Source organism: Trichechus manatus, unplaced genomic scaffold, assembly GCF_000243295.1.
Source record: "Trichechus manatus latirostris isolate Lorelei unplaced genomic scaffold, TriManLat1.0 scaffold00004, whole genome shotgun sequence".
Lineage (NCBI taxonomy): Eukaryota > Metazoa > Chordata > Mammalia > Sirenia > Trichechidae > Trichechus > Trichechus manatus.
Window position 1 is genome coordinate 19,853,882 of NW_004443940.1, and position 15,340 is coordinate 19,869,221.

Sequence of the window (15,340 nt, forward strand, 5' to 3'; positions counted from 1 at the left end):
CATGGTTTCTGCTGAGTAGTTGGAGCTTATTCTTATTGACTCTCCTTTGTAGATGACTTTTCATTTATCCCTAGCCACTCTTAAAATTCTCTCTTTATCTTTGGTTTTGGCAAGTTTGATTATAAAATGTCTTGGTGACTTTCTTTTGGGATCTCCCTTATGTGGGGTTCGATGAGCATCTTGGATAGATATCTTGTCATCTTTCACAATATCAGGGAAGTTTTCTGCCAACAAATCTTCAATTTTCTCTGTATTTTCTGTTATCCCCCCTGTTCTGGTACTCCAGTCACTCATAGGTTATTCCTTTTGATAGAGTCCTACATAATTCTTAGGGTTTCTTCATTTTTTTAGTCTTTCATCTGATTTTTCCTGAAATAAGTTGGTATCAAGTGCTTTATCTTCAATCTCACTAATTCTGACTTCCATTGCTTCAGTTCTGCTCCCGTGACTTTTTACTGAGTTGTCTAATTCTGAAATTTTATTGTTAATCTTCTTGATTTCTGATTGCTGTCTGTCTGTGGATTCTTGCAGCCTGTTAAATTTGTCATTATGCTCTTCTCTAATCTTTTTTATTTCCTCTACTGTGTGTTCTGCTTTTTGCTTAATTTCCTTCCAAATTTCTTGATGAATTCTGTATATTAATCTTTTGTATTGTGCCTCCGGTAATTCCAAGAAAGTTTCCTCCTCTGAAAAATTTCTAGATTCGTTATTTTCGGAGCTTGCTGAAGCCATCATGGATTGCCTGTTTATGTGATTTGATATTGACTGTTGTCTCTGAGTCATCAATGTTATTATATTTATTTATTTTATGTTTGCTTACTGTATCCTAGCTTCTTGTTTTATTTTGATAATCCCAAATAGGCAGCTAGTTTGATTATTGGCACCTTTGAAGCTCTAATGTCCTGTCACCAGGTAGTTAAATGTGTCACTAGGTATGTGAGCTCAGGAGTCTGCCCACTCCTCCTGTATGGATTCAGCTCAGGTGCCCAGGTAGATAGCCACCAAGTATGTGGTGTAGGCTCTCACTTACAGTCCTAGACAGGTATGGATGATTGGTGTAGGCACAGGCTTTTAGCTGCAGCAGGGGGACACAGTCTGAGCAAGGCAGGGGCTGACGGCCACCCCTGAGTGTCCAGGAGGAAGGCATGTCCCTGTTCCCTAGAGCTCATTGCTGGGTAGGTTTTGCAGCTGGATTATGAGCACCCAGTGCTAGCAATGGGTTTTCTTAATGGCTAATGGAGGGAGCCCTGATGGCGCAGTGGTTAAAGCCCTTGGCTGCTAACCAAAAGGTTGGCAGTTCGAACCCACCAGCCACTCTATGAGAGAAAGATATGGCAGTCTGCTTTCGTAAAGATTTACAGCCTTAGAATCCCTATGTGATCGCTATGAGTCAGAATCGACTCGATGGCAGTGGGTTTGGTTTTTTTGGTTTTAATGGCTAATGATCATGAGCATTTGTTCATGTGTTTGTTAGCTGCCTGAATGTCTTCTTTGGTGAAGTATCTGTTCATATCCTTTGTCCATTTTTTAATTGGATTGTTTGTCTTTTTGTCATTGAGGTGTTGAAGTTTTCTGTAAATTTTAGAGATTAGACTCTTGTTGGATATATCATAGCCAATAATTTTTTCCCAGTCTGTAGGTTCTCTTTATACTCTTATGGAGAAGTCTTTTGATAAACATAAGCAAGTTTAATTTTTAGGAGGTCCCATTTATCTAGATAATCTGCTCTTTGTGTGTTTTTTAGTTATGTTTCCTATCTATGCAATATATTAGGACCCCTATTGGAGTTCCTATTTTTTCTTCCATGATCTTGATAGTGTTAGGTTTTATATTTAGGTCTTTGATCCATTTTAAGCTAGTTTTTGTTTGTGGTGTGAGGTATGGGTCCTGTTTCATTTTTTTACAAATGGACATCTAGTTTTGCCAGCACTGTTTGTTAAAGAGACTGTCTTTTTCCCATTTAATGGACTTTGGCCCTTTGTCAAAGATCATTTGTCCATAGTTGGAGGGATTTACATCTGAATTCTTAATTCTGTTCCATTGGTCTATGTGCCTGTCATTGTACCATTACCTGGTTGGTTGAATACCGTGGCTGTATAGTAGGTTCTGAGGTCAGCTAGTGTTAGGCCTCATACTTTGTTTTTCTTCAGTAATGCTTTACTTATCTGTGGCCTCTTTTCCTTCCATCCGAAGTTGGTGATGAGGTTTTCCATCTTGTTAAAGAATGCTGTTGGAATTTTGGTTGGGATTGCCTTACATCTGTAGATTGCTTTGGGTAGTATTGACATTTTCGCAATGTTGAGTCTTCCTATCCATGAACTTGGTATGTTTTTCTATTGAAGTTGGTCTCTTTTGGTTTTTTTGCAGTAGTGTTTTGTAGTTTTCTTTGTATAGGTCTTTTACATCTCTGGTTAGATTTATTCCTAAGTATTTTGTATCTTGGGATGCTTTTGTAAATGGAAACCCTGGTGGTGTAGTGGTTAAGAGCTACGGCTGCTAACCAAAAAAACAAAAAGGTCGGCAGTTTGAATCTACCAGGCATTCCTTTGCAACCCTATGGGGCAGTTCTACCCTGTCCTATAGGGTAGCTATGAGTTGGAATCAACTCAACGGCAACAGGTTTGTTTGTTTGTTTTTTGTATTGTAGAGGGTATTGTTTTCCTGGTTTCCTTTTCAAAGTTCTCTTTGTTACTATATAGGAATCCAACTGGTTTTTGTATGTTGATCTTATATCCTGCTACTTTGCTGAATCCTTCTATTAATTCCAGTAGCTTTCTTGTGGAATCTTTGTGGCTTTCTATGTGTAGGAGGATATCATCTGTGAATAGGGATAGTTTTACTTCTTCCTTACCAGTTTGGATGCCCTTTATTTCTTTTTCTTGCCTTGTTGATCTAGCTAGGACTTCCAGCACAATGTTGACTAAGAATGGTGATAAAGGGTATCCTTGTCTCATTCCTGTTCTCAAAGGGAATGCTTCCAGTCTCTCTCCTTTGATAATAATGTTGGCTGTTCGTTTTGTATAAATGCCCTTTATTATGTTTAGGAATTTCCCTTGTATTCCTATTTTATTGAGAGTTTTTATCAGGAGTGGGTGTTGGAATTTATCAAATGCCTTTTCTGCTTTGATTGAGATGATCATGTTGATTCTTTTTTGTTGTTTTATTTATGTGGTAGATTAGGTTGATTGATTTTCTTATGTTGAAGTATCATTGTATATTAGGTATGAATCCCACTTGGTCGCGATGTATTTTTTGATATGCTGTTGAATTCTATTTGCTAGAATTCTGTGGAGAATTTTTGCCTCTGTATTCATGAGGGATATTGGTTTGTAATTTTTTTTTTTTTTTTTTTTTTTTTTTTTTTTTTTTGTGGTGTCTTTGCCTGGCTTTGGTATCAGGTTATGTTGGCTTCATGTAATGAATTTGTGAGTATTCTTTCCTTTTCTATACTCTGAAATAGTTTGAGTAGTATTGGTATGAGCTCTTCTCTGAATGTTTGGTAGAATTCTTCAGTGAAGCCATCCGAGCCAGGGCTTTTTTCTGTTGGGAATTTTTTTTATTACTTCTTCAATCTCTTCTTTTGTTATGAGTCAGTTCAGTTTTTCTACCTCAGATTGTGTTAGTTTAGGTAGGTAGTGTGTTTCTAGAAATTTGTCCATTTTCTCTAGGTTTTCCAATTTATTGGAGTACAGTTTTTCATAGTATTCTGTTATGATCCTTTTTATTTCAGTTGGGTCTGTTGTAATGTCACTCATCTCATTTCTTATTCTTATTTGCCTCCTCTCCTGCTTATCTTTTGTCAGTTTGGCCAGTGGTTTGTAGATTTTGTTGATCCTTTCAGAGAACCAACTTCTGGTCTTATTGATTCTTGCTGTTGTTTTTCTGTTCTCTATTTCATTTATCTCTGCTCAAACTTTTAGTATTTCCTTTTTTCTTGTGACTGTGGGCTTCCTTGCTTGTCTGTTTCTATTTGTTCAGGTTGTAGTGTTAATGTTTTGATTTTGGCTGTTTCTTCTTTTTGATGTGTGTGTTTATTGTTGTAAATTGACCTCTGAACACTGCTATTGCTGTGTCCCAAGAGTTTTGGTTAGATGTGTTTTCATTCTCATTTGATTTTAGGAATTTTTTTATTCCATCCTTGATTTTTTCTTTTACCCAGTGGTTTTTAAGCAAGGTGTTATTCAGTTTCCATGTATTTGATTTTTTCGCTCACTATTCCTGTTACTCCCCCATGCATCTGTCAGTTTATTGTACTGTGGGGGCTTGCATGTTGCTGTGATGCTGGAAGCTATGCCACCAGTATTCAAATACCAGCAGGGTCACCAGTGGCGGACAGGTTTCAGCTGAGCTTCCAGACTAAGACAGACTAGGAAGAAGGACCCAGCAGTCTACTTCTGAAAAGAATTAACCAGTGAAAACCTTATGAATAGCAGCCGAACATTGTCTGATATAGTGCCTAAAGATGAGCCCCCTAGGTTGGAAGGTACTCAAAATACAACTGGGGAAGAACTGCCTCCTCAAAGTAGAGTCAGCCTTAATGATGTGGATGAGTTTACTGCTGTCATTTTGTTGTACTTTTTTTTGTGGTGTTGATGGTTACTTTGTTCTGCTTAATTTTCAGTGCTGAGTGGATTTTCTGTTCATTTCTTTCATTGTTGTTGATTTTGTGTTTACTGTGTCTTGATGTTTTTCTTCTTTTTATTTTGATGAGTAGGTTTTTTAACTTTCTTTGTGGTTATCTTGAAATTTACCTTTCTCTTCCTAAGTTTAAACCAGTCTTTTATATCTTGATATAATCTTGACTTCCTCTCTATATCAGAGATCTATAACTATACCATTTATTCCCTCTTTTTTGTTTTGACATTGTCATCATTTACAGATTGACGTCTCTTTCCCTGTTTTCAGTCTTTTTAGCTTTGTTTTATTTTCGAGAATTCTTTATCTGGGTTGGTATCTGACTGATGCTTTCCCGTGTCGTTAATCTCAGGTTGTTTTCTGATGTTGTTGGTTCTCTATTCAAAGGAATCTTTTCAATATTTATTGTAAGTTTGGTCTGGTTTTTACAAATTCCCTTAATTTCTGTTTATCTGGAAATATCCTAATTTTGCCAGTGTATTTGAGAGACAATTTTGCTGTATATAATTCTTGGGGGGCAGTTTTTTTCTTTCAAGGTTTTATATATGTCATGCCATTGCCTTCTTGCCTGCATGGTTTCTGCCAGGTAATCAGAGCTAGTCTTATTGGTCTCCCTTTGTACTTGAATTTTTGTTTTTTCCCGAGCTGCTCTCAGGATTCTTTGTCTTTAGTTTTGGCAGGTTTGATTATGATATGTCTCAGTGACTTTCTTCTGGGGTCTCTCCTGTATGAAGTTCAGTGAACTTCTTAGATGGATATCTTCTCATCTTTCATGATATTAGAGAAGTTTTCTAATTGTCAGCAAATCTTCAACAGTTCTATCTGTGTTTTCCATTGCCTCCCCCTGTTCTGGAACTCTGATCGCATGCAAATTTTTACTCTTGATAGTGCCCCACATAATTCTTAGGCTTTCTTGATTTTTCTTCATTCTTTTTTCTGATTTTTCCTCAATCAAATTGGTGTTAAGAGATTTGTCTTCCATTGTTTCAGTTCTTCTCCTATATTCTTTTATTGAGTTGTTTATTTCTGAAATTTTATTATTAATCTTTTGGATTTCTAGTTGCTGTTTTGGTAGGGTTTCTTACTGTCTATTTATTTTGTCATTTTTTCTTGTGTTATTTTCCTGAGTTCTTCTATTGCTTTGTCTGTGTTTTCCTTGATTTTTGTCTGTTTTCCTTGGTTTTGTCTGTGTTTTCCTTGATCCCTTGGAGAATCCTGTATATTAATCTTTTGAAATCCTTATCAGGTAGTTCCATGCCATTTCTTCCTCTGGAACATTTTCTAGTTCTTTATTTTAGTCACTTGTTGGAGCCATCTTGTCCTGCTTCTTTATGTGATTTGATACTGTTTGTTGTCTCCATGGCATCAAGAAGTTGTTATTTATTTATTGTATATTTGTTTGCTGTGTCCTGAACTTTTGTTTTGTCTTGTTTTGATATATCTGAGTAGGTTGGGCTTGTGTACTACTCTGGTCACTTAATCTGGCCGCATTGAAGCTCTAACCTCCTGTCTCCAGGTGGGTGGGGCAGCAACTGGGTATGTGAACACGGGTCTCTGTTTGCTCATCTTCCGGGACTGCTGAGGGTGTAGGTGACATTTCTGGTGAGGTTATATATCAGCCCAGCTGGTCACCTGACTGTGGGTGCAGGAGGCATTCTCCTTGGTGTCTGGGTTAGGTGTTGTGTGTGTGCTCTGCCGATTTCTGGATGGTCAGGGTAAGGGTGCCCGGGTTGTCAGTTACCAGGTGGGTGGTATAGAAACTTGCATCGACAGCCTCGGGTGGGCAGGGCTGTGCAGGGGTGTTCGAAGCAAGCACAAGCCTCCAGTTGCTTGGGGAGGGGCGATGCGAGGGGCAAGGCAGTGGAATGTTGCCTGTCCATGGGTGCCCAGTTGGAGGCCGTGCCCCTGTCTGCTAGAGCACATCATGGGGGAGGTTGTACAGCCAGTCGTCAGACCCCCATAGCAGATGGCTGGAGGGAGTCTGCCCAGTAACTCCGTTTGTATGTCCACAGGCATCATAACTTAACATATCAAAAAACAAACTCTTGATTCCCTACAATCTAAATTGGCTTCTTCTCCAGTGTTCCCTAAGGATCCCTGGTGGTGCAATGGTTAAGTGCTTGGCTGCTAACTGAAAGTTTGGCAGTTCAAACCCACGCAGCCGCTCCTCAGGAGAAACACCTGGTGATCTACTTTTGTAAAAATTACAACCAAGGAAACCCTACGGGATAGTTCTACTCTGTCACCTGGGGTTGCTATGAGTCGGAATCGACTCGATGTCACCCAGTGACAACAACAACCAGTGTTGCCTGTCATAGTAAACCCAGCTGCTCAGGCCAAAAACCTTTGAGTCAGTCTTGACTTTTTCTTCCTCTTATATGCCACGTCCAATCCTTTAGCAAGTCCTAGTGAATCTTCCTTTAAAATATATCTCAAATATGACCACATATCATTTTCTCTCCCATTACATTTCTAGTTCAAGCCATCATCTTCTCCCACTTGCACCACTGCACTCGCCTCCTAATGGTCTCCTTGCTTCCACCCTTACCCTGACTCCCTAACATTCTATTCTTAACAGAGTAGCCAGAGGGTTCTCTTTAAAACATAAATTAGATTATCATTCTCCTCTACTTAAAACCCAATGGCTTTTCATCAACAAGGTCTAACCTCATCTGGCTCCTGACCACCTCTCTGACTTCATCCGCTACAAATATCCCTCTCACTCAGTCTTCTCCAGCTACACTGGCCTTGCTGTTCTTTAGTCATCCCAGGCATGTTCCTACTTCAGAGTTTTTGCACTTGGTGTTCTCTCTACCTCAAATTTCTTTTCTCTAGATATTCATGGGACTTGCTCCTTTACTTCTATGGGTCTATACTCAAAATTCATCTCCTGAGAGAGGCTTACTAGTCATCCTGCTTAAAATAGCATACCCCAATATCCCCATCCTTACTGTACTTTATTTTTCTCTATACTGCTCATTGCTATCTGACAATATATTAAAATGTGTGTCTATTGTCTGTGTCCAAACTTGAATGCATGCTCTATGAGGGTAATGAGGGCAAGGACATTGTCTGTTTTGCTCACTGCTAGATCCCCAGCACCTAGAACGGGCTCATACAGGGTGCCAAATCTATATTTGTGGAATGAATGTATGAATCAGTGGCTCTACCTACCTTTGAAAGGGATTCTTGAAGGAATGCCAAAGCTCACTAGGCAGAACCCATAGTCCCCAAATCACTACTCCTATCTCCACATGTAGATCTGTATCTGTCCTGCACACTCTCCTGTTGCACCTTGATAATCACCCTCCCGTCTAATCCTTTCCAGCTTAGGTTCTGTCTTATCATGCCCAAAGGTTGGCCTTCCGTTCTCCACCTCACAAAAGTGATCTTTTGGAGTTAATTTTATAACATAATAAATACTTATATGTAGAAAAAGCAATTTCTGCTAGGATAAATGATTATGTCATGATAGCAATGGCGAGAACAGAAAATAAGAAAAAAAGAATTAGAGACTTGGACAAATTAAATTTCAAAGTTCTGAGGAAATTGCAAATATCTTGGAGAAGATATTTTTGTGAAATCATAGCAAATGAAGACGGTAATAAAAGACTACTTTTTACTGGTTATACCTCACCTGGAGTCCAGTGTTCCATGTCGAATTATAAGTCCAATCTGGGTACAAGATTTTAAAAGAGATATAAAAAAATGTGTTCAGAGATGACAAACAGTACGGTGAGAGCACGTTTTACAAGTAATGGTTGAATAATAATAATAGTAATTGTAAACACTGTGTGCCAGGCATTACTCTAATGTTTTTCTGTAAAAAATTATTTAATCCTCACCATATGAAGTAGGTACTATTGCCTCCATTTTTTATATGAGTAAATGAAGGCACAGAGTGGTTAAGTAATACCTTCAAGGTCACACAGCTAGGAAGTGGTACAGCCAATGCTGATTGGTTATTATCTTTGAATATTTGAAGGGGAGTTATCTAGAAGAGGGTGCTATTGAATAAAAACTGGGGCTACTGTGAAGTTCTGAGAAGACAGCTTTAGGCCTTAACCTCAAACTTAAGAGTCTCTATTCCCTTCTCAGTGTTACAGTAGCCTGTGTATACTGCTATAATAGGAGCAGTAACAGCACTTTATTATGCTTATTTGCTTGTATTTCTACCTGTGTTAACCTATATTTAACCTATCTTAAGGATTATATTTGATTCATTTTAGGGCCAGCAAATTTAGTTTAGTGCTTAGCATATAACTGACATTCAGTTTTTATCGAATGAAAAAAAATGAGTCAATGATCTTTAAATTGACTATAACTGTGCAATGGTAGAATAGCTTTCCTGTGAGGTAGTGAGCTCCTGGTTACTGGCAGTATTCATGCGTGGGCTGAATGCCTCAAGAATGCTTGAAAGGATGCTTCAGAAGCAGGGGCAGATTAACCAGTAAGCAAAATATGCAGGGGCTTACTTGTGTTCACTTACTAATCTGTAGTGCACAATTTCACATGGGATGTAGTAAAAAAACAGGTGAAATTGTGCACTATAGATTAGTAAGTAAGCACAAGTAAGCCTGTGTGTCCCTTGCTCACTGGGTAATTCGTCCCTGTTCAGAAGGAACTTGCTTGCCATGTGAAAGTGGAAGATTAGACTAGTTTTCTTCTAACTATGAATTATCTGATTTTATGATGAGGTAGTTATGATTCTCCAAACATTTATTCAGCACCTATTATGTGCCTGGCATTGAAGATACAAAGATAAAAGTGGCCTAGCCAGTATCCATAAGGAGAGGTGCTTAAGAGTATAGGTATAAAGTTTTAGTAGATAAAAATAAATAGGAAAGGCCAGATTTTAGAGATGTTTTGAATAAAGGAGAATTAGGATTTGGAAAGGGAGAGAAAGCTACTAGGAGGAAGAGCTAAACATGGAAGATGACCCTGAGGTTGTCTGCCTGAGAAGACCATATGCTGTACTGTTACGGGGGAATTACACAAAAGGAAAATATTAATATTTTTCATCAGTGTATGTTGCAGGGCTGGATGTAATTCAGTAGAGATTAATTAATTTGGGAAGTATTTTGAAATTCTTGGAACAAATGTACCTTCCTTATTAGTCTCCAAGACCAATAAAGATGATTAAGTCCTTTTCCCTCCCTCTTTCAGGACATCAGCATGAAATGGATCTGTCCGTTAAGTCATGTGTTTCACGGTGAAAGTAAGCTTTCTGGTGACTTGGACAAGGATTCTAACAGTTGTGCGCAAAAAGGGCCCTTCAGTTCCCTTTCTGATTCATGCCCCTGGAACCTGTTAGCAGGGGGAATAGTGGTCTTTCTTTACATTATCCTGGCCACTCATGTGGCTTGTCTTTCACACAAGTCCCAATACGTCTTGACACAGAATCCTCCTCTCTAGCTGGGACCTGATGGCTAGGTGGGTGGGGGATTCCCTTGTTTTGTTTGAAATCATAGTTGTCTTTGGGTTTGGAAAGCATTTTCACTGTTAGTTTCCTGACAATTTTTTTTTCCTTCTTTTACCATATGCTATTCTGTGATTCATTAGTTTGAGTCTGTCGCCTTGAAGGTGAAGCAGTTTCTTCCAATGTTGATATTCCATAATCTCATAGATAACAAGCATATACATAGTTTTTTCAGAATGTTTTAAACATTTGGAGATGAATGAGTTATGCCGCCACAAATGAAAAGGAGCACCATAAAATCATAATGGTGATATCCAGTCATCTTTTGTTGGGTGGTTGGGTGAATGCTGATATTGATAAAGCCTGGGGTACTTTAGTATATTTCTTTATCTCTCCTTGTTTCTGATATGTTTATTTGTTTTTAAAAATGTTAATATTTTACCTTAATTACCCTGATTTACAGGTATTTTAATATTTGAGACCAACAAAATCTTTATTTTTAGAAGTATGTAGGGTTTACATTTCAAATAAATCTGAACATTAGCTGTTTATATTGTAATGGTGGCATCTCTTCTATATCTAATGTGTAGCAATGAGTATTCAAACCTCAAGAAATATTGTTTTAATTTTTGATGTAAGTAGTAATCTTCAAAATATTTTAAAGGAACACATTACATTTTCTGAATACAAAACAATGCAATTATTTCTGCATGAGTACTTTCTTAGTATTTAGAAGATTAGACTCCTAATAAACATGGACTAAATTCTGTTTCTGCATATAGGTGGCTTTAATCAATGCACTTAGCATCATTTAGCCACCTGTCTCTTTACTCAGAATGCCAGTGATTACTTTTAATGAAGAAAAACTCTGTAATTTCATAGTGCAGATGTATGTGTAAATATATGTATAAATTGTATGTTTAGAGAGAGATTTTTTTAAAGATTCTAATTGTCGGCATATCTCCCCTCCCCCTTACCTGGTTTCAGCTCCTCTTTGGTTCAGGTGTGTTGGTGTCGCTAGGCCTTTCTGGGCCGCAGCTGGAGAAAGTGGTGATTGACAGAAGCCTGGTGGGGAAGCTCATCTCAGACACCATCAGTGATGGTAATTACCCCCATGTGCAAATCAATTGCCTACATTAACAGTGGAGTAGGAGAAATAGTGTGTCAACAGGTAGACTAATTATTACCACTGGGGACTTGCAAACATAACAAGTAATTGCTTGTAATAGCATAGTTACAACCCTTGGGACCAGTATAAGTTTTAACTAATGTTTAATATCAAAGTTTTTGTCTTGCCAAGTGTTAGGCTTATTCTCTGAGTATTTTTCACACTTTCCTTCAAAAAATGTGAGTATAAGCATTTTCAAAATAGGTTGATTTTGTGGTGTGTGTGTTCTTCCAGAATTAGTTCCCTGTTGTTGCCATTTCAAATATTTTCATATGCAAATGACTTTTGAATAAATAACACAAACGTGTCAGCGCAGCCATCAATAAAAATCTGTGCTCTCGACACAGAAGATTCTGTGTTACCAAAGTCTATGAATACTAACTTTTGAAAAACTTCAGTCTATATTTTCTGCATATAAAAAATCAGGGCCAAATATGCCGGGTAAATCTGGATTCTATTCAGCGACACCTCAATCAGTGTAGAATTGGTACCCAACACATAGAAGTTTTTAAGCCAGTTATTGAAAGGAAGGATACTGACATTTATTGAGCCATAAAGTCTGTGTCTGGGTGTCAGCATACCTGTTTCATTTAATCCAAAACCAGCCTTATAAGGTACAGTTATTTCCAATTTATTAATAAGGAAACTAGAGCTGAGATGCTAAGGAACATGCCAAGGGTCATATAGCTAGAAAGTGAGTGAGCTGAGATTTGAACCTAGGTTTGGCTACAAAGCCCATTTTCTTTATAGTATATGAATTTTTAAGATTATGTTCTTTTATCCAAGGTAAAAAGGTATAGAAACAGATTGCATTACCATGAAAGATTGAAAATAGTCAGTATTTTAAATTGAATAATCAAAGCAGAGAACAGGGTGAGAGTAAAGAACCCTGCCTTCTACTGCATGCTCTCACTAGCCACCTCTGCATAAACCAGACACAAGTTCATCATCTTCAAGAAAACTCTCTGCAGGATGGGTGTAATTATCCATATTACTGATAATAATAAGCTGGGGATGGGATTGTCAGTGTACGATTTCCTCTTCCTTATAAGAATATGGTGCTAAGAAAGCTTCCCTATGAAAGAGGTTCCATTTTCATCCATCTAATAGTTGACCCATTTGTTGACACTGCAAATAAAATAGTGGCCGTGATGATTTTGTTACACTGATGTTCTTTTATGAGAATTAAAAGGAGACTTCCAGCACTATTTGTGTCTTTTAGTTCCTTTTTTTCACTTCTTTCTTTTATTTATACCCAAAATAATACACTCTCATGGGACCATGATAACAATGTGCTTTCTTGGCAGTATGCAGAGTCTCCTGTAATTGTGTAGGTCACTATTAGTTACTTCTTGCACTGCCAGGGGTGTGGAAGTAAACAACACATAAAACATTCAGTAATTTATACTAGGAACAATACAGAACATTTCTCAAATTTCGATTATGTGTTTTTATCAATAATTTTATACATTATGTCCCTATAGTAGATGAATATTATCTATCTACTTGTGTGCTCTAGAAGTAAAGCTATGGAATATTTTTGCTAATTTTCATTATAAAATATTAATTTATATAATATACATATTGGGCATAATACACTTTATTTCATTCAGCTGATATACCCTCAAAAATGATTCATTGATGTAAATTTTCAAAATTTAAAAAATAAAATGACATTAGTGGAGAACACTAATCTGTATCCCCTAATAAGTCCATTTATTCTCAGATGGTTTGTATTATTATAAACACAGGGTTAAAGGCTAAGCGTAAATAAAGTAAATGTTTTCATCTTTACATTCAGGTGTGAGAGAGTCTTTATTTTATGCTTTTCTAGGCCTGGTTCCAAATGTATCTGATTTGCTAGTGGTCCCCGAACATTAGTGTATATTGAAATGGTCACAGAAGAGAAGGAAAAGTAGCAAATCTATGTATGATTAGATTGATTATTATTATTTATTCACAATTATCTTTAATATCCTGGTAAAAAGTCACAGTGGTCTTTAGGAGACTTTAGAGATTTTAATATAACATTTTTCTTCATTCTGAAAATAGCCTTTTATATGTCAGTGGAAAAAAATCTATTAATTCATTATTATTTTATTGGTAACATGGTATTATCAATTTTTTTTTTTTTTTTTTTAGCTCTTCTTACAGATAGTTTTATCATCTTATCATTTTTGGCACAAAACAAACTATGTCTTATTCAGTTTACCAAGAAGATAGGTTCTCCTGATGTAAACAAAAGACTGGAAAAACTCTCAGCCTTGGATTATAAGGTACTGATTTCAAATTATATAGTAGTAGTATTAATTACTGAAGTATACTAGAGTATCACATGAGTCGACGTTATGCTCATTATTCTTGAATAGTTCTGGATTTCAGAAAAACTAGCATTGTTATAGTATTAAGCTGGATTCACTGGCAACAGTGGACATCCTAAGTTTTCTTTTTCACTCTCACTGTGAGAGTCTAACAATGGTATCTTTGGAGCAATTTATATCACAGACATGATAAAGGCAAGTTATACTTTTGAAACTTGTTTTCTCGCTAGTGGAGGTATATATACCATTCTCATATTTCCCTAAGACCACATATCATCTTTCTAGGCTAGGATAGCTGCTCTGGTTTCCATTTTACAAGAAAAGAAAGAAGGAAGAAGGTACTTTCAAAGGTCAATATAGAAGTATAATAAACAAGGATACCCCCCCAATCATCCCCACTATAACTGGAGAACATGCAAAAAGAAATCACCTTTATGTGTTAGTATCTCTCCCTTCACTAACTCCAGGTAATTTGTTTCCTTGTATCAGGGACTTTACATCTGTTAAGGCGTGATTTTTATTTTAAATGAAATGTTTAAGTTTTGCCACATTACATTTTAACTTGCTTGAAAGGCATACCCTCTTGCAAAGATGAAGATCTAATACATTTTCCAGGCTGTTTCAGTTCAAGGCCTCTTTTCAGCAATAACTTGTGTTTGCAAGATTGATCCAGCCTCTGTGACGTGGATTTGAAACAGTTCACTGTTCACTGGGAACAGAGCTGATATACAGCTCCCTTAGAAAAAGATACACACTTATGCCATACCTAGACAATCTATAGCAAGGGCAAAGATCTTTAGAAGCCAGCTTTGTGGCTTGAAATTTTAAGTGTGTGTTTTTGGAAAAGTAGTATTTAACATAACTTTTTGCCTTTTGGGATTATTTCTTATTGAGGTGGTAGTGGTGTGGGGAGGATTTAATTTTATTTAGTAGAAACACTTATTCTTATAAAAAAGATTTTTTGTATGGAAGAAAATATACTCAATAAGCTTTTCATTGTGGAAATAACTAAAATCTAGTTTTGTTTGTCAGCTTTGTGTAGCTTTTATAAAACTTTGTATAATATTGATTTTCTTTCCGTGGAAATCAGTGGTACTGAGGTATTTTATTTTGGTTAGTCAAAAAATAGTATTAGCATTCTTAATGGGATGCTCTTTTTCAGAATGGCTAATTGTAGATTTATTTGAAAAGTTGTTTATTTGATAATATTGGCCTTTAAAACGCACCAATATGCATTAACTTAAGCGATTCAAAGTAAAATATTTTTTAACTCTATTATATAAAATTGTTTATGACTGATTTCTCTATCTTAGGTGTGAGGGATACCTTGGTAGAGTCTTCTCAGCTGAAGGATAGTAATTACCCTTTAGCAACAGCAGAGATAAATTGTCAGATGTCATCTTTTCTTATGAACTGGTTGTAGAAAATAGACCTAATACCTCAGGTCAGGCAATTATTTGTTTGCTTATTCTTTCTACCTTTAGAATTGGGAAATTAGGAACATAACCATTCCATGTAATTCTGTACATTGGAGAAGTAACTCATTTTCTTTTGCAAAGCCCATGGATTTTATTTTCTGATTCAATATTTAAAATATAGTTATTTAATACTTAGTCCTAGTTTGTCGTACTCTGGTGGCTTGCGTGTTGCTGGGATGCTGGAAGCTATCTCACTGGTATTTCACATACCAGCAGGGTCACCCATAGTGGACAGGTTTTAGCAGAGCTTCCAGATTAAGACAGACTAGCAAGAAGAAGACCTGGCAATCTACTTCTTAAAAAAAAAAAAAAAAAAAAA

At 36.8% G+C, this 15,340-nt stretch overlaps 1 protein-coding gene across 1 annotated transcript in view; it reads left to right on the forward strand.

The window, feature by feature from the left end:
* WDPCP (WD repeat containing planar cell polarity effector) overlaps nt 1–15,340 on the forward strand; it is a 294,162-nt gene that overhangs the window by 57,652 nt on the left and 221,170 nt on the right. Inside the window, exons 9-10 of the mRNA XM_012555700.2 lie at nt 11,042–11,156; nt 13,365–13,498. Coding sequence (XP_012411154.2) covers nt 11,042–11,156; nt 13,365–13,498 — 249 coding nt within the window. The remainder of the gene's footprint in view (nt 1–11,041; nt 11,157–13,364; nt 13,499–15,340) is intronic.